Source organism: Maniola hyperantus, chromosome 15 (assembly GCF_902806685.2).
Source record: "Maniola hyperantus chromosome 15, iAphHyp1.2, whole genome shotgun sequence".
Taxonomy (NCBI): Eukaryota; Metazoa; Arthropoda; class Insecta; order Lepidoptera; family Nymphalidae; genus Maniola; species Maniola hyperantus.
Window position 1 is genome coordinate 7892619 of NC_048550.1, and position 21279 is coordinate 7913897.

General features: G+C 34.5%; 1 protein-coding gene across 1 annotated transcript; it reads right to left on the reverse strand.

Annotated features, from left to right (window-relative positions):
• Positions 1 to 839: 839 nt before the first annotated feature.
• On the reverse strand, positions 840 to 14490 carry AstC (Allatostatin C). The gene is made up of 4 exons (XM_034975876.2): positions 14382 to 14490; positions 5298 to 5400; positions 4406 to 4536; positions 840 to 2347 (listed from the first exon to the last, which is right to left on the reverse strand). The coding sequence occupies exons 2-4, from the start codon at positions 5382 to 5384 to the stop codon at positions 2182 to 2184; spliced, it is 384 nt and encodes a 127-aa protein (XP_034831767.1). The 5' UTR covers positions 5385 to 5400; positions 14382 to 14490; the 3' UTR covers positions 840 to 2181.
• Between the last annotated feature and the right edge of the window lie 6789 nt (positions 14491 to 21279).

Here is a 21279-nt window from a genome sequence, read left to right on the forward strand (position 1 = left end):
GAGTTATCATGCGATCACTCTTCCGACTATGAACAGATGTGTGGAATAGATTTTTTTTATTTTGGGCCATAGCAGATACGATGTTTTTAGCATCAGTGACCAGCGTTTTAGTTGCTGAAAGCTCAGTTGAACGCTCCACTCTGCATACGTCATACATAATAATCTTGACGACCTCCATTGCGCAGGGATGAACGCTGTGGACATTTCAAATCTCTACCTATAAACCACGAGGCTGTCACCGGTATCCTAGTGGATCAAGGTAAGCGAGGTGTAGCTCTTATGCTTGTAAAAATGGTTAGTGCAAGCCATGGTCCTATGAATAAGCCTTTACATATAGTCAACAATGGTAGACGACGACTATTACTAGGAACCTACTACCTACATTATAGTTTTAAGTTATCTACTTAAATGTTGCTTCTTTGAATTTCTTGAAATGGACTTTGTTTGTATTTTAGTATGGAATGGGTAATAATAACAGAGGGAGAGGGAAAGGGCGAAAGAGGCCTCTCGTATTCTATTCCGGTTTTGGTACTTACTTTGTTTTTCTTGGAAGTGGCCATGAGATTTTGGCATAAGCGTATTATAAAAATCAAACATCACTGCTTAGACAAACATTAAGTTTATTCATTGACTAGATGTGTACTGTACACATATTAAGTAACATTAATAAAATTATATTTCTCTGTTGGAGTAAAACATTCTTCATAATGGTTCCAAAGAATGAAATACGTACTTATAATTTTTATATATATCTATGTATTTTCACAATCAAGTTTTCTACGTGTTTCATCAATAATGTTTACCTAAGTTATGTATTACTTTTAAAATGTAAAGAAAAATAAAATAGAGCATTTTTTATTCAGTAGAAAAATTGACTTAATATTTTCTAAATATATACTATTTCAAAAATATTTTAAAGTAATAAGTATTAGTAAATGGAAATTATTATTTTGTAAAAATATTTTTTACAAATCTAAAATCTATACACTATTTTATTATTTATAATTTTTAACGTAGATTAGATAAAGTGCGCAATCTGTGTATTCCAATTAGGTATCTAAGGATTTGGTAGTATTATATATATTTTATTGATTACAATTTCTTGACTACTTTTTAAGAACATAAAAAATATTATATCATTGTTACAAACAATGAGCAGAAATGTTATGAGCTATTTCGATAAGACGTACACTTATTATTATAAACATTTATATTATGTTTCAAATTGAACTATAAGAATTTTCTAAAAAATAGACCTAAATACCTGCTTTATGCGGGCAATTAACTATTGTAAAAGACATTTTGACTAGGTGTTTTGTAACAGTAGATTTCTTACTCTAAATTACGGGAGAGTAAAATAGACGAAAATTTACATATCTCGCACTGTTTGGTATTTAAAGAAAGAAAGCAATTTATACAAAATGTAGTACAGTTAAAGTACTGTAGGAGTGTAGGTAGGTACACACTAATAGTGAAGCATGTTTGGTAAAATCAATAATTCATAGATTTGCAGACTGGTTGTCTGTAACAAGTCGCGTGTTTATGGCTTTATGTTGTGATTCTGAAATTTATTTTAGGTTGCGGTGCAAGCTACATAAATGTACGCTAGTCTTTTATAGATTAATTATTTATTATTTACATCATAAAGGAAAGTGGCCAAATATGGATGAAATTATAGGTACCCATTCCTAACATGGAATATCACCATTTAGAATTACAGAAAACGATAGATATTCCGTAATTCAATTGGACACCATTCAAAATATAGAACCGTGAAGCAGACGTTACTTTGCGGAAGTCCAAAATAACATAGAATACTTAAGTACCTACTAACTGATACACAGTAGGTACACTTAAGTCTACAATAAAGTCAATATCTTTCAAGGAAGCCCGGTTCGAAGTGAAACCTTCTTGGAAAAATGAAACGTGTTTTGAAAGGTCTTATTGTGCTGTGCTGGTCCGTATTGCTTCCACGTTTTTCCTGCTTGTAAATCATGAGGATAATTTGTTTGTTTCTTATGAATAATTCAAAATGGTATCTACCTACTTGTTCCATTTTTGGTCACTTAATTCCTCTATCAATCGATATATATATATATATACGTCCAAAATAATGTGGAAATTTCTCGTAGTAAACACGAATTGTAACAATTAATGGGGCTATGCGTCATATACGTCAGTTCACTTGCGGAAGCAGGAGATAGGGTTGAAGTAGCATTGCCGGAAGCGGACTTGCCTCTTGTCGGCGCGCCACTGGCGGGCGAGCCTCCCGTCCATGGCGCGCAGACCCCAGCCGCGTGACTCTGTTTGTGGCCACGAGCGGCCTACGCGAGGGGCCATGGCAAATCTGTCAGAAAAAAATATTTGCTTTAGGTATCTAAAGGTATGACTTTGTCTTCCCTCAACGAGTCTATTGAGCTATCGTACCTAACCGTGGCGTAAAGCCGGTACGGGTAAATGAGATAGGTACGGCGTTAGGTTTGACCCATTTATTTGTGAACTAGTTGGTATTTTAGACCTGAAAGAAGACTGCGCAGAAGCTAAATTTGGAATTACAAAGTGAGTACAAACTACAAAGGAATATTCAATTAGTGTTCCTAGCTGCTGCAAGCTTAGCTTTGTAGTAATAGTACCTCGCCAATCAATTCGTTCATTGACGGTTCAAAAGCGACAAAATGATTGCAAGTAGGTAGATGTTTTGCAAAAATATATTACGCAGTGAAACCTTTAAGTGGCCCTGGATATGTGAGAAACCTCTAGTATTGATAATTACAATAAGGTCCCGACACTTTTGCATTGAAATACCTACCTCTGTTACTGGGAATTTTGAGACCATTTTTTTGATGTACTAAAATTTGTACCTACATATGTAAAATAAATTTTAATTTTAATACAATACCTATGTAACTAAGCCAACTGTCGTGTTAACCTGCCTATTTGGGAAACTGTGTCAATGAAAAATTTCTAAGTATAATTAATGATAATAATTCTGGATCCTTGTGATCCCAGTTAAAGAGATTCACTGTATTTAAATCCCGTTTTTGAAATAGGAATATCTCCAAATCAAATGTTAGAAATATTAAGCACCCAAAAATACATATAATTTTTAGATTTCTGTACCTCAACAGGAAAAAAGGAACCCTTATTACGTCTTTCTGCCTGCCGTATTTGTCAAGGGGAATCAAAACCTATAAGGTGAAATTTGGCAAGTAGCCATGTCTTAGAGCACAAGTAAAGGAAAAAATCCAAAATCACTGAATTTGTGGTGACACCAGAAGAAAAAAATTAAGTGGTGTTACGACAAAATATTATGTTTACTAAATCACATTATCACAGATGACGCTGTCCGTCGTTAAATCTATTTTATGACCCGCGGTCACGAGTGCATGGTAGGATAGGTGTGGGAACAAAAAGTGTTATTTCTTGTACGCTGGTATACGGAACCCTTCGTGTGCGAATCCGACTCACACTTGATTTTAAACTTTCACTATTTTAGACTACTTCTATTCTTTCTTACTTAAGAAATGTTTTATATAAAACGGTTCAGAAGTGAAACTTCAACTAAAGTTAAACTAAAATCAAAAGCGCTTTGTAAAACTTGACTTTGACTTGGATAAAAAGTTTCCATTATATTCTGATAAATAAGTAGATAGGTACATTTTCATTTCGCCGCGAACAATAGTTGGAACTATATATATATTTTATAAGTAGGTTTAATTTTATAATCTCCTGATAGCTTCCATCGGTTGGTAAGATGAACCAATATATATTCAGGGGAATGGTACTACTAGGGGTATGTCAAACTTGTAATTTTCCATTAGAAATTATCCTGTTAGAAATCGATATTATAGCCAGTTTATTGCAAAATCAAAATAATTATAGTGGGTGAAGGTAGACTGGTCGGGCCGCCAAGTTTTGCGTGCGCCAACTACATTATTGACATTTACACCTTCAAAAGAAAAGTCTGGTCTGGAAATGTTCACTCAGTGATGTGGTTTATGTGTTCACTCGAGTGATTCTCTTATTTTGTTCGTCACTTTTAATCATCTTTTAATTCATTTTGTATCTGACGTTTCATTTCAAGTGAAAGATGCCGAATGATAGACAGAAGTTAAAAAAATGAACCATCTGATATCACTAAGTTCTACTATTAGGTATGATTGCAGTTTAAATGCGTAAGTTTATATTAGTATGGATAGATACAAATGTTTTAAATTAAGAAATGATATTGTTTTATTGTAATATTTTCTATTAAAAATTATAAATACCTATATACAAATCGAATGAAAAAAAAAATTGAAATACAAAATGAAGCGATCCCGTTGCTTTACAAAATATGTATCGCTACGCATCCTGCATATTTTTGATGGGGGGAAAATATCGTGTATCTACATGATAATTGTACCTGTCATCAGCATCGAGTTGCAGCAATAACTTGCGAAGTGCAGCGGTATTGAGCGCCTCCCAGGGTGCAGAGAGGTCTGCTGCGTCTTCAGGCCGGCCAACCAACGTGTTTTCAGATTGTTCGTCTGGCTCCTAAGATTAAATATAGCTATCGAATTATCATGGTAGTTCATCCACCATCTAGTACAAAAATTTAAATTTAACCCACGATCAAAAAGGCAAAACTCGTGTTAATGCTAAGAATAAATAAATGTTTGTTGCGGGCAAACAAAATCTGATAATAGCCACTTTGTGTATCGAATGATGTGACTCTCATTTTTTCAGTAATAAGAATATGAGCTAATCCTCGATTAATCCATACTTACTTAATATTATAAATACGAAAGCCTGACTGTTTGTATGGTAGCTTTCCACGGCCTATCGACTGTTTAAACGTTTTTGATATTTGGTACAGAGATAGCTTGCATCCCGGGAAACAATACTTTTTGTCCGGGAAAATCAAAGAGTTCCTACAGGAAGAATTAAATACGGAAAAAAATTTAAACGAAAAATAAAATATCCGCTATCCGAAATGAAAAAAAAATTAAGCCGAATACGTGGTAAGGTTACGTATACGTACTCCGTAGTTCTACGAGTGTAAACCCAATTAATCTAGCTTGCTATGCTCAATGAAACGCAGAGAAATCGTCTACCAAACTCTCCTAAACTAAGGCCATCTTTGTACGGTACACCCTGGCACATAAATTATTTTCCTTTTTATTTTTATTTTTAACTATAAGTAAGTAGTATGCTTGTGCATACACTTTATCTACTGCTCCAAGTATTCTTAAATATTAACAACTATGACCGAAATCTGTATATTTACACAGTAAATAGGAAATACAAAAAAATACCATAGGTGCTGCGGTGGCTGTCATCATCAGCATAGCTAGAGTGCCGAAGAAAATCACAATGCTGGTGTTGTATGTGCTTGAGTTCATCTTGATGCCGGTCAAACTATTAAAAGAAATAGGTAGATGTGTTAAAATGTGGTTGCAGTGCTGAAAATTGTACCAGAAATCTAACAAGCTTAATTCACTACAATTCATCAAACCAGACAAATCTGTATGGCACAACGTGCAGTATACGATATGCACCGTCTGCCCTCCCACAACTAAAGGAGCGGAAAAAGCAAGCAACACACACCCCCAACACACAGCCCCACACACATCTTCTAGAACACACTCAACCTACATTTTACCCTAACACCGAAGCATCCTCAGGGGATGTGGAGTCTCAGATATATCTAAATCTTAAAACCCAAATGTTAAAGTTGCATTTTTATGTAGTTAGCCTAAATTGCCTGTTGCTTGTGTAATATGCCAATCTTTAGTGTTAAAACATCGCAATGAAGACCATTAATAAATAATTAAGCTTCATAAATCATCTTACAATAGTAATTTTCACATGGCTTGTCTATTATATTTAACGTTAAACGGGGTAATAATTATCCTCGTAGTACGCTTTAATTTAATGTAAGTACATAGACTTATTATAGAGATAATCATATCACTGCGTAAGTAGGTAATTTACAAGGTTACATTCCATCAAAGTTTTATTTTAATTAGGTCTGATTGGAAATCTTGCGCAACTTTAATAAAAATTAAAAAAAAAAACCCGGTCAAGTGCGTGTAGGATTCCGTAGTTATCCGTCACTTGCGCGTAGAAAGGAGATTTTTGTTTTAATACCTGCTAGCTGTTTTACATAACTTAACACAATAAAATGTATACATTTATATATCCAAACACATTTTATACTATTTTTTTTTAAAGATTTTATTTTACCACTTTGTGCGGCCAGTGGCGTGCACAGGATTTTAAGCCAGGGTATGCATTTGGGTATGCACTTATTTTCCGGCAGGTTTTAATGAAAATTAAGCATTGATTTATTACAACGAGGGTAAGCAGTGCGTTAATGCCTCTATCAGCTGCACGCCACTGTGTGCGGCGTGATTAAAGCTTATTTAAAACTATGGGATATAAATTATATTATAGTCTGGTCAATAAATGTCGCACCCAACATTTTAAGAGTAAAATTGGTACGAATGTTGAGAATGCCAATATTGACAGTATTATAATATAATTTATGACCCATAGTGTGAAATATCCCATGCCAATTACAACTTTCTAGTAAGTTGAGTCTCTAAGCTAAGCCGAGGACGGACGGACAGACGGACATGGCGAAATTATAAAGGTTCCTTGTTGACTGCGGAACCCTTATAAATACTTTGTCACTCAAAACCTATTTGACTGACATTTTCATCTAATAGAATTTAAAATTGAATACGTTGAAAATATAGATTTAGATTTAAAGACGTTTAATTCTCATAAGGACAAAAAAGTCACTTAAGTAGGTACATGAGAACTTAATTCTAAGAATAAAGTTTACAATATTCGCCATTTAATTAAGTAGGTACCTACTGATTCAATGCATTTTGTCGAAGTAATTCGCATTAGTCATAATGTGAGCAACTAATCCAGTTTTAAATGCATTGAATGAGTGTACATTTTTAATGTGTGCAGGTATTTTGTTGTACAGTTTAGCTCCTTCATAGGTAAGGGTTTTTCTGCCATAATTTGTTCTAGTTTTGGGTAGGACAAGGTAACTGGCTCGACGAGTATTAAGTAGTTTTAATTTTTGTAAATGTGATATTTGTGTGGATTATTTTGTTTATAGTTTTCCTAACAAAAATACATGTGTTGTATATATATAACCGACGAACGTTCATAATTTTGGTATCAATATAAAGTTTTTTAGTAGATGTTCGAAAGGGATATTGAAAAAGAATTTTTATTATTTTATTTTGAGCAGTTTGCAGATGAGCTAATCTTGTCTTGGCAGCACTTCCCCAGACTTCAATTATTAAGTAAATTAAGTGTGGTTTAATTAGGGTATTATAAATAGTGTAACGAAGCTCACGTGGTATAGATCGTGTTAGATATCAACTCTATCCAAACAGCAAAGCAATCTTTATATTTCTAAAGCGTGTGACAGTAGCTTGATAGAACTACATGTTCTTATAAGGATTCATAATACAAACTAAGGCTGGTGATATGAATAATATGCAGCAAAATTGTATATTTTATATTATGCTGGCACGAGCGCGGAAAAATAATAGCTTTTACATACTATTAGGTACAATGGTATATACCTAATAGTTCATGGCAATCGAAGTGGGGATGCCCTGCACACCTGCACGTCACCCGCGCTCTCCCGCGCCGGGTTAGCGCGGGGGCTGTGCGGGTGTGCGGGGCGTTCCCTCGCCGATTGCTACTTCGACCTGTCGCATAGGTACATTTAATTAATACAAGAAACTCATAATAGATTAATAGAGTGACTATTCAACGTTTACGTCCTCACACGTGGAGACCCATTGGGAATTCTTATCTGAAATCGCAGTAGACCCACGGGTTCGGAGTGCCCTTGACAAATAATTGGATATATACGATGCCATTTATCCCCAAACCCTTTATCACCAAGGGCACTTATTACGAAAGTAGTGGGTAATGATAGTTTTCAATAATAGAAATATTTATTATGGCACAGTGGAGATGAGACCTACTCCGATGAACCGACGAACCCAAAATAGTCGCAAGAAGCGATGAGGGAGGCAGGCAGGAGACCGTGATTGCGTAAGGCCTTGTTCTCGAAAAGGTTCATCTATATTATATTATGATGGAGAAATGGATGGATGATTATGGATGGATGGATATTTTCTGGTCAAAAGAGCCACTGGCGAGTTTCTTGCTAGTTCTACTCGGCATTCGGAACCACTGGTAGATTCAGTGACCGTTTAAAGGCACTTCTAAAAGTTTAGTTGAATAAAAAATCTTTCTATTTCTACTATACAATATTATCCCCGACCCGAGTACGATTAAATCAAGCGGACGAAGTCGCGGGCAAAAACTAGTGAATAATATAATTAGAGTAATTATCCTGCGGCTTTTAAATAAGACCTATAAATAACTAGAGCTCAAGGAAAAGCATTAGATAGTGTAATGGAGTATTGAAAGCGACGGCTGCATTAATATGCAAAGGCATTGAAGCCGAAGGAATAGGTTGAATAAAGTAATACCTTCCGTGCCACGGGATAAAGTAATACCTTCCACGTCTATCATGATGCACGTATTTTGTACAACGGAGGCTATTAGCTAACGAGTTTTTTCGCAAGATTTAATATATTGCAAAATAGATTGGGAATGGGTTATCTCACCTTCGAGTATCATACCTACGTAGCGTAAATCAATTAAAACTGTATCTAAATAATCCAGTAATGTTTTGTCTCAAAATGCAAATGAGAAGCTGGCACATAAACGTATTATAGTTTTTTATCGAGATGAAAATATGTATGTAGGCAAATACTCTTATATAATATTATAATTTAAAAGTAGATGAGTGATGAGTGATGACATATCGGCGGTAATTATATAAGTTACGACTTACGCGGTAGGCATAGAATACCGCGTAACTTATAGACGTAGACAAGACATGTAACGTAAACATGTTCAATATAATATTTTGTTCTGGGAACGTAATACAAAATGTACCTACCATTACCAATAAATGAATTACTGCTAAGTTTACTTAGCCTAGAAGCGGGCACATTTTGTGTGAAATTTTTGTTTCTAGTATTTAGATTATGAGAGTCACATATTTTATTTAAATTTATTGATTTTTATTCACACATAAGTATGTAAAATTTACTACATTTTCAAAAATAATATATATGTTAAGCACTGTCATAAGTTATAACTTTAACTTCTTTAAATTTTATTCTCAGCGATTCTCTTACTCCCATACTAGAATATCGCTCGAACATCTCAAAAATAGAATTCATATCAGCAGTATTAGGTACCCCATAATACTTACCAATCGATCGTTCGATCAACTTATTGAGCTTTAAAAAATTAATTAAACCAGTTGAAAGGTATAAACGTATGTACAGCGTCATTCGAGTTTTGTGCGAGGAAGTTTGTTTGGAAGGCAAAATGAATTTGTAGCCTACTACGAGTACCTACCTATCTTACCACAGAAGGTGCAGGTATAGTTTGCGCTAGATCGACATGACAATCAGGGTGGGGGACGCCCCGATTGCCATATCAACCTGTCGCGAACTAGTCGGTAGTCGGTAAGTAGTAGCCTAAATTATTTAGTACCTAAACTTACACATTAGTTAGGTAACTACTGCAGATAGTATGTAAGCAATATCTTTATTTTGTGTCTACTGTGTGCTTGTAAAATAAATTTAAAGCCAATCTTGTACCTAGGGGTTTACAATGCTGCGTTTTATGGACATGGTCATCTCGATTGTTAATAAAAGAAAGCTAGCTTGGTATATTAGGTACTTTCTTTGTACATAGTTTATTGTGCAAGGTAACTCGTCGTTTAGTCAGGAGGTAGGAATTACAAGGAGTTTATTCGTAATGCGCTCCAAACAAACGTAGTTTGGCTCTTATTCCAACATTAACCAATCAAATTCAATTTCTAGAACCTGTATCCAAAATTTCATCCAGTTTCATTGATTGGTTATTATTAAAATGAGAACCAAACTGCGTTTGTATGGAGAGGGCTAGAGACACTTCTCTTAGGATTCTATCAACACGATAAATGTTAGGTAAGTAAGAAGTATTTTTGAAGAAGAACCTATAGTACCTATAGTACGCGACAGGTCGAAATGGCAATCAGAAGAGAACATCCCGCACACCCGCACAGTCCCCGCGCTAATCCCGTGCGGGCGAGCACGGGTGACGTGCAGGTGTGCGGGCCGTCATACCCCGCCTCATACCTTGAGTTGATTGTCATCTCGACCTGTCACGGACTATAGTAAGTAAGGGGAATTTCGCTTTATACGAAATTCGTTAAATTGACACAGTGATGAGACAAAGTATGTACTTACTGTATCTAATTTGCCAAGACAAATTGGCCAATTAATGTAAAAGGTATACCTACGCATGCTACCTTTCTAATGTTACAAATCTGAAAGTGAAGTAAGTCTGATTGTTTGTTAGACTTTACGCTTCAACTACTAATAATTTGTTGAATTAGTATTTATATACTACCTGTACTAAGTATATACTTAGGATACTTTAATTAAGAACGGTAAAATAGGGATTCCTCCAGGATAATGCGGCTTAAATTCACTTGAACAAAATCGGGTCCAAAAGCTAGTTTTTAAATTAAATGAACGTTAAAAGATGAGAGAGATGATATTAATATTCTTTTTTAAACTCAAAAGGAACCTCATGTCATTTCGTTTTACAAAAATCGGCCAAGTGCGAGTCAGACTCGCGCATCGAGGGTTCTGTACTCGGGTATTTTTTCTACATTTTGCACAATAAATCAAAAACTATTATGCTTAAAAATGAATTAAAATCTGTTTTAGAATGAACAGGTAAAAGCTCTTTCGTATGATACCCCACTTGGTATAGTACCTATACTTTAGCGTTTAAACTACCGTGAGTGATTTCCATTATAAATACTATCTGTCCCGGCTTACTCACGTGTGTAGTCGACGTTAGCCCGACTAGTTTCGAACCCATACGGGGTCCTTTTTCAAGGGAGTCAAAACCGCGGCGCGGGCGCGGACGGACTCCCTTGAAAAAGGACCCCGTATGGGTTCGAAACTAGTCGGGCTAACGTCGACTACACACGTGAGTAAGCCGGGACAGATAGTATTTATAATAGTACCTATACTCTTACTTTGAATTTTTTCATAAACACAATTTTTTTTGTGATGTGACCGAACTCACGGTTTTTGGATTTATTCCTTTACTTGTGCTATAAGACCTACATACCTGCCAAATTTCATGATTCTAGGTCAAAGGGAAATACCCTATATGTTTTATTGACAGACACGACAGAAGGACAGACGGACAGACGGACTGACCGACATAGGAACAGACGGACAGACGGACAACGACGTGATCCTATAATGGTTCCTTTTTTCCTTTTGAGGTACGGAACCCTAATTTGAGTACCTAACCCTAGTTTGAGTAAACCCTATTGATTCGCAATAATTAGCTGTAGAAGCTACACTGTTTTTTAAAGAGTTATTAGAAACAAGAATCTATTAATTATCCAATCTATAAATATATAAAAGAAAAAGGTGACTGACTGACTGACTGACTGATCTATCAACGCACAGCTCAAACTACAGGACGGATCGGGCTGAAATTTTGCATGCAGATAGCTATTATGACGTAGGCATCCGCTAAGAAAGGATTTTTGAAAATTCAACCCCTAAGGGGGTGAAATAGGGGTTTGAAATTTGTGTAGTCCACGCGGACGAAGTCGCGAGCATAAGCTAGTCAATATCTAAAGATCTACTCGTATGACGTATCAGACAAGTATAGACAACAGCTACTTAGTGTCAGATACCCATAACATTATATATAGGTAATTGTATCTATTCAACTAAAACAATCAATACTCTATAATAAATTACTAATTATGTCTGTAAATCAAATGCGCACTTTATGAAAATTAATATAAAGCACTTAGCACTTAAGTATACGTTCTCTTAACTGTGTATACTTACTCGTAAAAGCTCTTGCGGTATTGCTCATCCTCTCTCAATCGCGCAACGGTGTTTTAAAACTTAATTCACTTAGGTATACAGCGTGTTTGATAAATAATAACTTGATAATAACAATATAACATGACAAATGAGATACTATGTAAAGTCCGCGACAGGTCGACATTTCATTCAAGGTATGAGGCGGACGGAAGCCCCGCACACCCGGGCGTCACCCACGCTCACCCGCACTGGGTTAGCACCCGATTGCCATCTCGACCTGTCGCGTAGTGCCATATAGTTAGTGCCATAGGTAGATTATTTCGTTGTCTCTAATACTTGACAAACGTTCAAACGGTCTTTGGAGTCTACAGACGTTTTTTAGGAGACCATTTCCGCGGTCAGCTATTTTCAGGGTTGTCACATTGGAGTTTTAAACCAATTCCTTAAGTTTCCAAATCTCTCGTGAGTACGCTACGAGGCTCTTTTGGTACAACTATACATCGGTTTTAACCTTAGCTTGCCGGGATGTTATGGATATTTTATAGCATCTTGAGTAGGTATACCTACCTAATATCTATTTTTTGACAGAGTATTTCTTTCAGGAATTTATAGCGCATTGTAGAAGAAAGCACTATGACCTTCGTGAAGAATAGGTACCTACTGTTGCTAGCAGGGTTACCCATTTCATTTATTCAAAATCATAATTTAATGCACAATATAGGATTGTCCGTAATTAATGAGTGGAACAAGACATGAACAGAAATGAAATTTGACAAAGCGAGTTTAATGTAGGTATGAGATGAATAAGCTGATTGCATTTGAAATGAATAAACTATTGAATGAGTATAGCATTTCTGTGGCGATTGTAGAGATAAATTATTCAGCTCTAACTTAGCAAAATATCATGATAAGAACCATGTTGAACCAAACCCACATTGTGTTTTCAAGAGTGTGATGATGTGAGATGTCAACGGAATGAACTCGATCTCTATCAGTTTCTTATAGACGTTTTATTCAGAAACTATTAAAACTATATGCACACTGTTGTTAAGTATAGATAGATATAGAAATTTATCACCATTAAGTACCTACTTACATAGGAACGTACTCAACTATTAAATAAAACTTAAAAAAAAAGTGAACCGGCTTCAAAAGCACTAAAAAGTTTTTTAATTAATAATGTGCCTACTTTAAACGAATTTACTCTAAACAGATGGAGAAAAAAATCAATATAACTTATATTTACTGAGGTAGTTTTTGGTGTTGGCACTAAATTCGACAACTAAAATGATTTTAAAGAATGAATGCTTATGTGCATCGACATTAGAAAGCAGTGATATCATATACCTAGGTAGGTACTATTTAAATTTATTGATTTTTCCGTATCTTCAATGACAAGAGGTCTTAAATATAAATATTTTGCAATCGTTGTTAAACTTTATGTTCAGGTTTATAATAAAGTGAAGTTGTTGATATTATAAAACTTTTTCTACATTTCGTAATAAGAAACATAGATGTGTATATGTGTACAAACCAGGCCACTCGTACGAAGCCAATTCGTATGTGATCCCTTGTCTATACCCTACTATAATAAGTCAATGTTAGAAAGTGAAAGAAACTTTGAAAGTTTTTAAACTATAGTTTTTCCCAAAGTTCCCAAACACGAAAAAACCCGTTAATGGGATAAGGTATAAGCGTATAAGGGTTCCTTTTTTCCTTTTGATGTACGGAACCCTATAAAATAGCGTAGCTTAGTGAGTTTTGTTTGCAATTTATTTAAATAGTAAAGACGTTCGTAAGTCGTTGGTTTCTAGTTAACTTCATGTCTGCATAATAGTTTTTGTTTGTATATCGTAGAGTAAAGCTTAAGTTGGTGGTGTAAATTCATCGTACAAGAACCTATTTTAATAACATACAAGCAGTAGATATGTACTTATTCCTGTATTTCGTAAACAAGCTTTAGATCAAACATAAAAATACTAAACTTATCTAATTATCAGTTTAGCTGAGGTATCAAATTTCAATATTATTAATGCGAATGTGTATTTGTCTGTTATTGATCCATGGCATAACCACTGAACCAATATTGACTAAATTTTTCACAGAGATTGCTTGCTCCCCTGATTAAGATCCCTTTTTTTTGGAAAGTCCCCACGGAATTTACAAAAATAAGTAAAACAAAATATACGCGGATGAAGTCGTAGGCATTAGCTAATTTTAAATAAGAAAATGGATGTGACAATTCAATTCAATTTGATTCAATGATAAATAATTTTCATTGAATTGAATAGTTCTAAATAATATTTTAGAGGAACCTAAACTTTTAACATGACACAATCTTTAATGACCCATATAAAATAATTAGATAAAAATAAATAGTAGATAAAAAGGTGGAAAACGTTTTGAAACAATTTTTCTTACCTTTTATCCCTTCGTAGTTAACTTTCGAACAATTTTTGCAGGACGTTATCAGTTTAAACTTTACTCTGTATCAGAAGCTGGGAGGCTTCCGTGAGTTGATGGTTTATGAAGGCAAATGAGAGCTTGAGGGGGAACCGCGCAGTTATATAGCGTCCCCGCTGCGTAGGTGAGCGTAGCTCGTAGCTACGACTAGTGCGAGGCTTCGATACGGGTTAATTAATTTCGGTACACTTTATACAAACGATCTAGTTTTCCATGGAAAATGGACTAAATGGGCCATAGCATAATCTCATGAGATTATGCTATGGCCCATTTAGTTTGGGATTTTATTTAAAACGTCGTGAATATTATTGATAAGGCATCTTCTAGGTGAATTCATCTTCCCATCTTAGGCCTCATTATCACTTTCCATTAGGTGTAATTGTGGTCACACGTTTGCCTATGATGAATTAAAGAAGAACTTATAAGTAGTTTATTTTGCTTATAGTGCTGGCATTTAGCAAATTATTAAATTCAAGTATGAGAGAGACCTCAAAATATTACTTACGAATCTAAAAATAAGTTTTGAAACTATGGTATGTAAGAAATATAAAATAAACGTCTATAATATTTTCCTTAAAACATGTTTGTCAAATTGAAGTATCTTTTGTAAATTGTAGATAAATAGGTATATACTATAGGCATAGGATAAGTATTGTGTTGGATATCAATACAATTTTTTATGCAGCGCGGAAATGCAGCCAGTATTCTTGGCACCATTCCACGTGGCCATGATTTGTACAGTAATTAATTAGTTTTAAGTTTTATTGTAGTGTTTCCAATAAAACAAGAAAAAAATGAGAGTTAAAATTAAATACCAATACTACTACTACAATGGGTTAAACATGTCCAGAAAGTTTGATTTTCCTTTGTTCAGTCAGAACTCAGACTGATATTATGCTGGTAATGGAAACTTCTAGGCTTCAAATAGCCTGTTGATTCAATGAGATGATAATTAAGGACAGGCGTAAAGGTTTCTGCAAAATATTTTGTACTAAGTCCATATTTTTGGCTATAAAGTTGTGAAAGCAATATTTCCCGCGACTTTTTAATAAGAACGATCTATTGTGACTTATGTAAATAGGCAATATGCATGTCAGTTTGCGTAGGTATGTGAAATTATACTTTATGTCAGACGTATATAACATTCGATTTTTCATTATTAGTGTAGACAAAATTTACCTATTCGTGTTGGATTAAAAAGCACGTGTATGGTACCGGCTTTAACGGGTAGTCACGTTTGTTATCATATAAGCCATTGATGTTGAAAATAAGCCTATTCCCCAGTGGATAGTGATTAAATTGCTCGAAAATGTCACTAATTGTACACTTTGTCGTATTTTATGTATATTGTATACTTTTATTTTTATGTCTCATTTTATAAGCTTTATATAAACGCATCTTGTAAAAGTTTGTTAACTTTTGTAAATATTAGGCATTTAGGTGCTATTTATTATTATTTACAGGCACTAAAAGCCTTTAATTAGATAAGGCTAGCTTTAAGTTTTATTGTAATATTTTCATTTAAAAAACATAAAGCTACATGATTAATATAAATGTAAATATAATATTAGTAATCACAATATAGTCCTAATATGTTGTATATAATAATTAATATGTAAATTGTAATGCAGCCAGTATACTCGCCACAAAACCCACGCGGACATGATTTGTACAGCAACTAGATTAGGCTACTAGTTTAGACGAAAGGCCAAACAAAAGCTACAAGTTTTATAGTAATATTTAATTATAAATGAAATAAATATAAGTAAAACATCATTGTAGCCTTCTAATAAAAATGTGAGATTTTTGCTTTCACATTTTTCTTGAATTACGAGCTGGTCCCGACGTCTAAAACTAGTTTATCTCAATAAAGTCTACGGTTCTCGAGAATTTACTACATTACAATCTTTAATATCATAAAATTGTATAACTTAAACTGATGCATAACTGATGTATATCGAATTTATTTTTGAATATTTAGGAAAATAATTTGTTTATTTATACCTAGAATACAATATAATTTCAGGAGCTAAAAGCAACCAGTTTTATTTACCAGTTATAGTACGTTAGTATTATTATATATTCTGTGGTTATAGAGCTGCTGATATCCAGATTAGTTTTATTTTTGGAGATGAAAGCCATTCGGTCAATTTATAAACTCGCATCATGCTATTCCTTTCCTCTGTAAAAAAATTAACGAGATTGGTATTCTTACAGTTGCTTCGCAGTAGTAGCTAATCCATTTTACTATTTACTAATATTATAAATGCGTAAGTGTGTCTGTCTATTTGTCTGTCTGCCTGCTAGATATTCACGGTCCAACAATTAACAGAACAGAGTTAGCTTATATCCGGAAAATGGTTGTCACGGGATTTTTAATAAATCTAACTCCACGCGGACAAAGTCACGTGCATCATCTAGTATTATTATAAACTAGCCTATGCTCGCGACTTCATGCGCGTGGACTACACAAATTTCAAACTCCTATTTTCCTTCCTTAGGGGTTGAATTTACATTTTTCAAAAATCCTTTCTTAGCGGACGTCTACGTAACCAAACTACGTACGTAGCTATCTGCATACCAAATTTCAGCCCAATCCGTCCAGTAGTTTGAGCTCTGCATTGATAGATTAGTCTGTTAGTCAGTCAGTCAGCTTTTCCTTCTATATATTTAGATGCGAAAGTCCATGTGGTTCCCGAAAATGTTACACCTGCCTATAGGTATACTTATGTTACTTACATAGGATTCTCGCAAGTAGTAAGAAACTTGCTTTTGTGGTAAATATTATTGTTTATTGCCCATTAATTATGAAAACAAGTGGTTTACAATATCCTTGAAAATTATTACGGTTGTAGGTAAGTAACGACTATTTAGCAAATATGTACCTATAAGTGTAAAATGTGTGTAATATGTATTATATTATTATAACAAAAAGACACACAGGACGATTATCCATACTAATATTATAAATATTATGAATATTATGCTAAAGTGTGTCTGTCTATTTATTGCTAGCTTTTCACGGCTATTTGGTACAGAGATAGCTTGCATCGCGGGTACGGACGTATGCTATTTTTTAGGCTACTTAGTATACTAGTAGGTATAAATTGTGTAGTAGCTTATAGGAAAATTTGATGTTCAAAATCAAAGTATCTTACTATACCTACTTATATAGAAAGGTGCTGCAAGGATTCTACATCTCTAATGGTTTTGAATAAAAAGAAAACAAAATTGTGGTATTTTACTGTACCTACATACTGTACAGGAACTGAAAGTTTGAAAAGTCTTTCCTAGTTGAGGTTTCACACTTTGAAGTTTCGCACTTCATGTCCAATAAGTAGTATGGATTTAAAAAAATCAAAATTGGATAACCCAGTCTGGGTAGTCATCCAACGTGGAACACGAAAAAAATGCAAAGCTTTATCAATCAACTCTTTATTTATCAACCTCTTTCTCAGTTTTTAAGTACTTAGCTCTTCAAAAATATAGATTTGAAAAATTTCTTGCAGTATGAATCAAGCAATTTATTTTAAATCACGTTATTATTGTGCTAGCACTGTTTACAAAACGAAATTGACTGCATTGGAGCGATACCTACTTTAGGAAATAAGTATCTTTTCCATTTATACTAATGTTAAAATGTTTTAGCTTTTATCTACACTTCTACACTAATATTATAAAGAGGAAAACTTTGTTTGTTTGTTTGTTTGTTTGTTTGTTTGTTTGTTTGTTTGTACTGAATAGGCTCAAAAACTACTGGACCGATTTTAAAAATTCTTTCACCATTCGAAAGCTTGACTAAGGCACTAAAGAAACAAATCAAAAACTTTAATGATTCGTCAACCTACAGTTATCTCCAAAGCCTCACGAGTGAAAGGAGTACCGAATATTCACTTTGGAAAGCAACTAGGAATTTAAAAAGACCATGTATGCATATTCCTCCAATTAAAGAAGAAAATGGAATGTGGGCAAGAAATAGTGAGCAAAAAGCTAAAAGATTTGCAGAACATCTCGAAAAAATATTTCAACCAAACGAAGGAGAGCACATTGATTTTTCTACGATGGAAACAAATCAAGAAAACTCTCCCATTAAACTAGTAACGCCAAAGGAAATACTCAGTATGATTAATAAACTGAACTTAAAAAAAACTCCAGGATATGATCTTATTACTACAGAAATCCTGCGAAACCTTCCAAAAAAAGGAATCGTAAAATTAACGACGCTGATTAATGCAGCATTTAGAATTAAGCACGTCCCTGATTTGTGGAAAGTTGCAGAAGTAATTATGATTGCCAAACCAGGCAAACCACCAAATGAGGTTACATCATACAGACCAATTTCTCTGCTACCAATTATCTCAAAACTTTTTGAGAAGCTACTGCTCAGCAGATTGAAACCTATATTAGATGAGAAAAATCTGATTCCTGACCATCAGTTTGGATTCAGGGAAAAGCACTCGACAATCGATCAAGTACACAGAATAACAAATATAATTGAAAGAACACTAGAAGAAAAGAAAGTCTGTTCAACCGTATTTCTTGATGTAGCACAAGCCTTTGATAAAGTCTGGCATGAAGGTCTTGTTCAGAAACTTAAAGTATTACTTCCTCAACCATTTGCAAACATATTAGAATCATATATATCTGATAGAGTATTTCGAGTGAGGCAAGAGGAAGCTTACTCCAAACTCAAGGTGATCAAAGCTGGAGTACCTCAAGGAAGCGTTCTGGGACCTGTCCTTTATCTCCTGTACACGTGTGATCTTCCACAACCCGATCACAATACCATCGCTACTTTTGCCGATGATACTGCTATCATAGCTGTGGGTAATACTCACCAGGAGGCATCGGGAAAAGTTCAAATAGCTCTAAATGAACTACATAAATGGACGAAAAAATGGAGAATAAGACTTAACGATTCCAAGTCTGCCCATATTGATTTTACTAATAAAATACCAAAATATTATCCCATTTATATTGACCAACAAAAGATACCCTATGCTAACACGGCAAAATATCTTGGAATGACTCTTGACAGTAAGCTACGCTGGAAAGCACATGTCAAGAAGAAAAAAGAAGAGCTAGAGTTACGGTACAAAAAATTGTACTGGCTCATAGGCAGAAACTCATCACTGTCAACTAAAAATAAGATACTATTATACAAACAAGTCCTAATGCCAGTGTGGACTTATGGTATCCAGTTGTGGGGCTGTACCAGAAAGACCAATTTACTAATAATTCAGCGATTCCAAAATAAAGTGCTTAGGGGTATCGTCAATGCACCCTGGTACGTCAGGAATGTAGACATTCATCGCGATCTCCAAATGGGCTTCGTGGACACAGCTATTAGCAAACACGCTAAATCCCACGAACGCAGGCTCCATGAACATGTTAACGTCGAGGCTATCCAGCTCCTCGACAACACAGACCTAATACGTAGACTTAAGAGGACTAAGCCTTTTGAGCTAGTGTAGTTATAGTGAAAGTGTAGTGCTAGTGCAAATCAAAGATCACACGAACAAAGTGAAAGCATAGTGCTAGTGCAATTTAAAGAACACAAGAACAAAGTGTCTTCCAATAAGGTATCTTAACTATAAACTAAGCTAAGTCAATGGACAGATTCTTAGGTATAAGTACGTTTATAAGTTTAGGTTAATATAATATTGCTTATTAGCCTCTTTCATAGGCTAGATTGTAATGGTAGTAAAGTACTGGTGACAGTGCTTTACGACAAAAAAAAAAAAAAAAAAAAAAAAAAAAACCATTCGAAAGCTACATTATCCACGAGTAACATAGGCTATATTTTATTTTGGAAAAAAATAGGGTTCCGTAAGATATTTGGGTTTTTCGGACACAAGGTGTAAAAAATCAACCAGAAAAGTTACTTATTTTGCGTACGCTGCCTAAACTATAAAAGATAGAACCATAAAATGTTCTAATTAATTGTAGATCTTATAAATATCTACAAAAAAGTCCGCGACACACTATACCCATCTATGTCGAGTGAGGCACAGCAACCATTTTTTTATTTAAAAATCTTGAATTTTTTTTGGACTACATTTAAACGCGTTTATTTTACTCATGCTATTAATCCTTATCAAAATAAATGATTTCATCACTAAGAACAGTTTATGGAGATAATATTTGGTCTTTGAATGATTAAAATTGGACGTTTGGTTTTGAAGTTATGGCGAAATTAAAATATTACGATTTCTGCTGCACGGCCCGTTGTATTATATAAAGAGGTAATGTCGTTAAGTTTGTTTGTAGGGGGTAATCTTTAGAACTACTGAACCGATTTTAAAAATTCTTTCACCAGTAGAAAGCTACATTATTCCTGAGTGACATAGGCTATACGGGATCTTTAAAAACCTAAATCTACGCGGGCGAAGCCGCGGGGATCAGCTATATGTAATATTTTGCTATGAGTACCTGTTTCATTTTTATTACCAGGCCAAAGAACCAAATTATTGATCGATTATTTAATTTAAATCAGAATCCACATCAGATGTATGTAATAATAAAATACTAACTGATGCCCGCGACTTCGTACGCGTCGATTTAGTTTTTTAGGGTTCCGTACCTCAAAAGGAAAAGCAGAACCCTTATAGGATCACTTTGTTGTCTGTCTGTCAAGAAACCTACAGGGTACTTCCCGTTAATTTAGAATCATGAAATTTGGCAGGTAGGTAGGTCTTATAGCAGACATAAGGGGAAAAATCTGAAAACCGTTAATTTTGGGTTACATCACACAAAAAAAATTAAATTGTGGTCATGAAGTAATAATTAGTACTTATTTTCAATTTGCGAAGTAAGATTACTATATCAAGTGGGGTATCATATGAAAGGGATATAC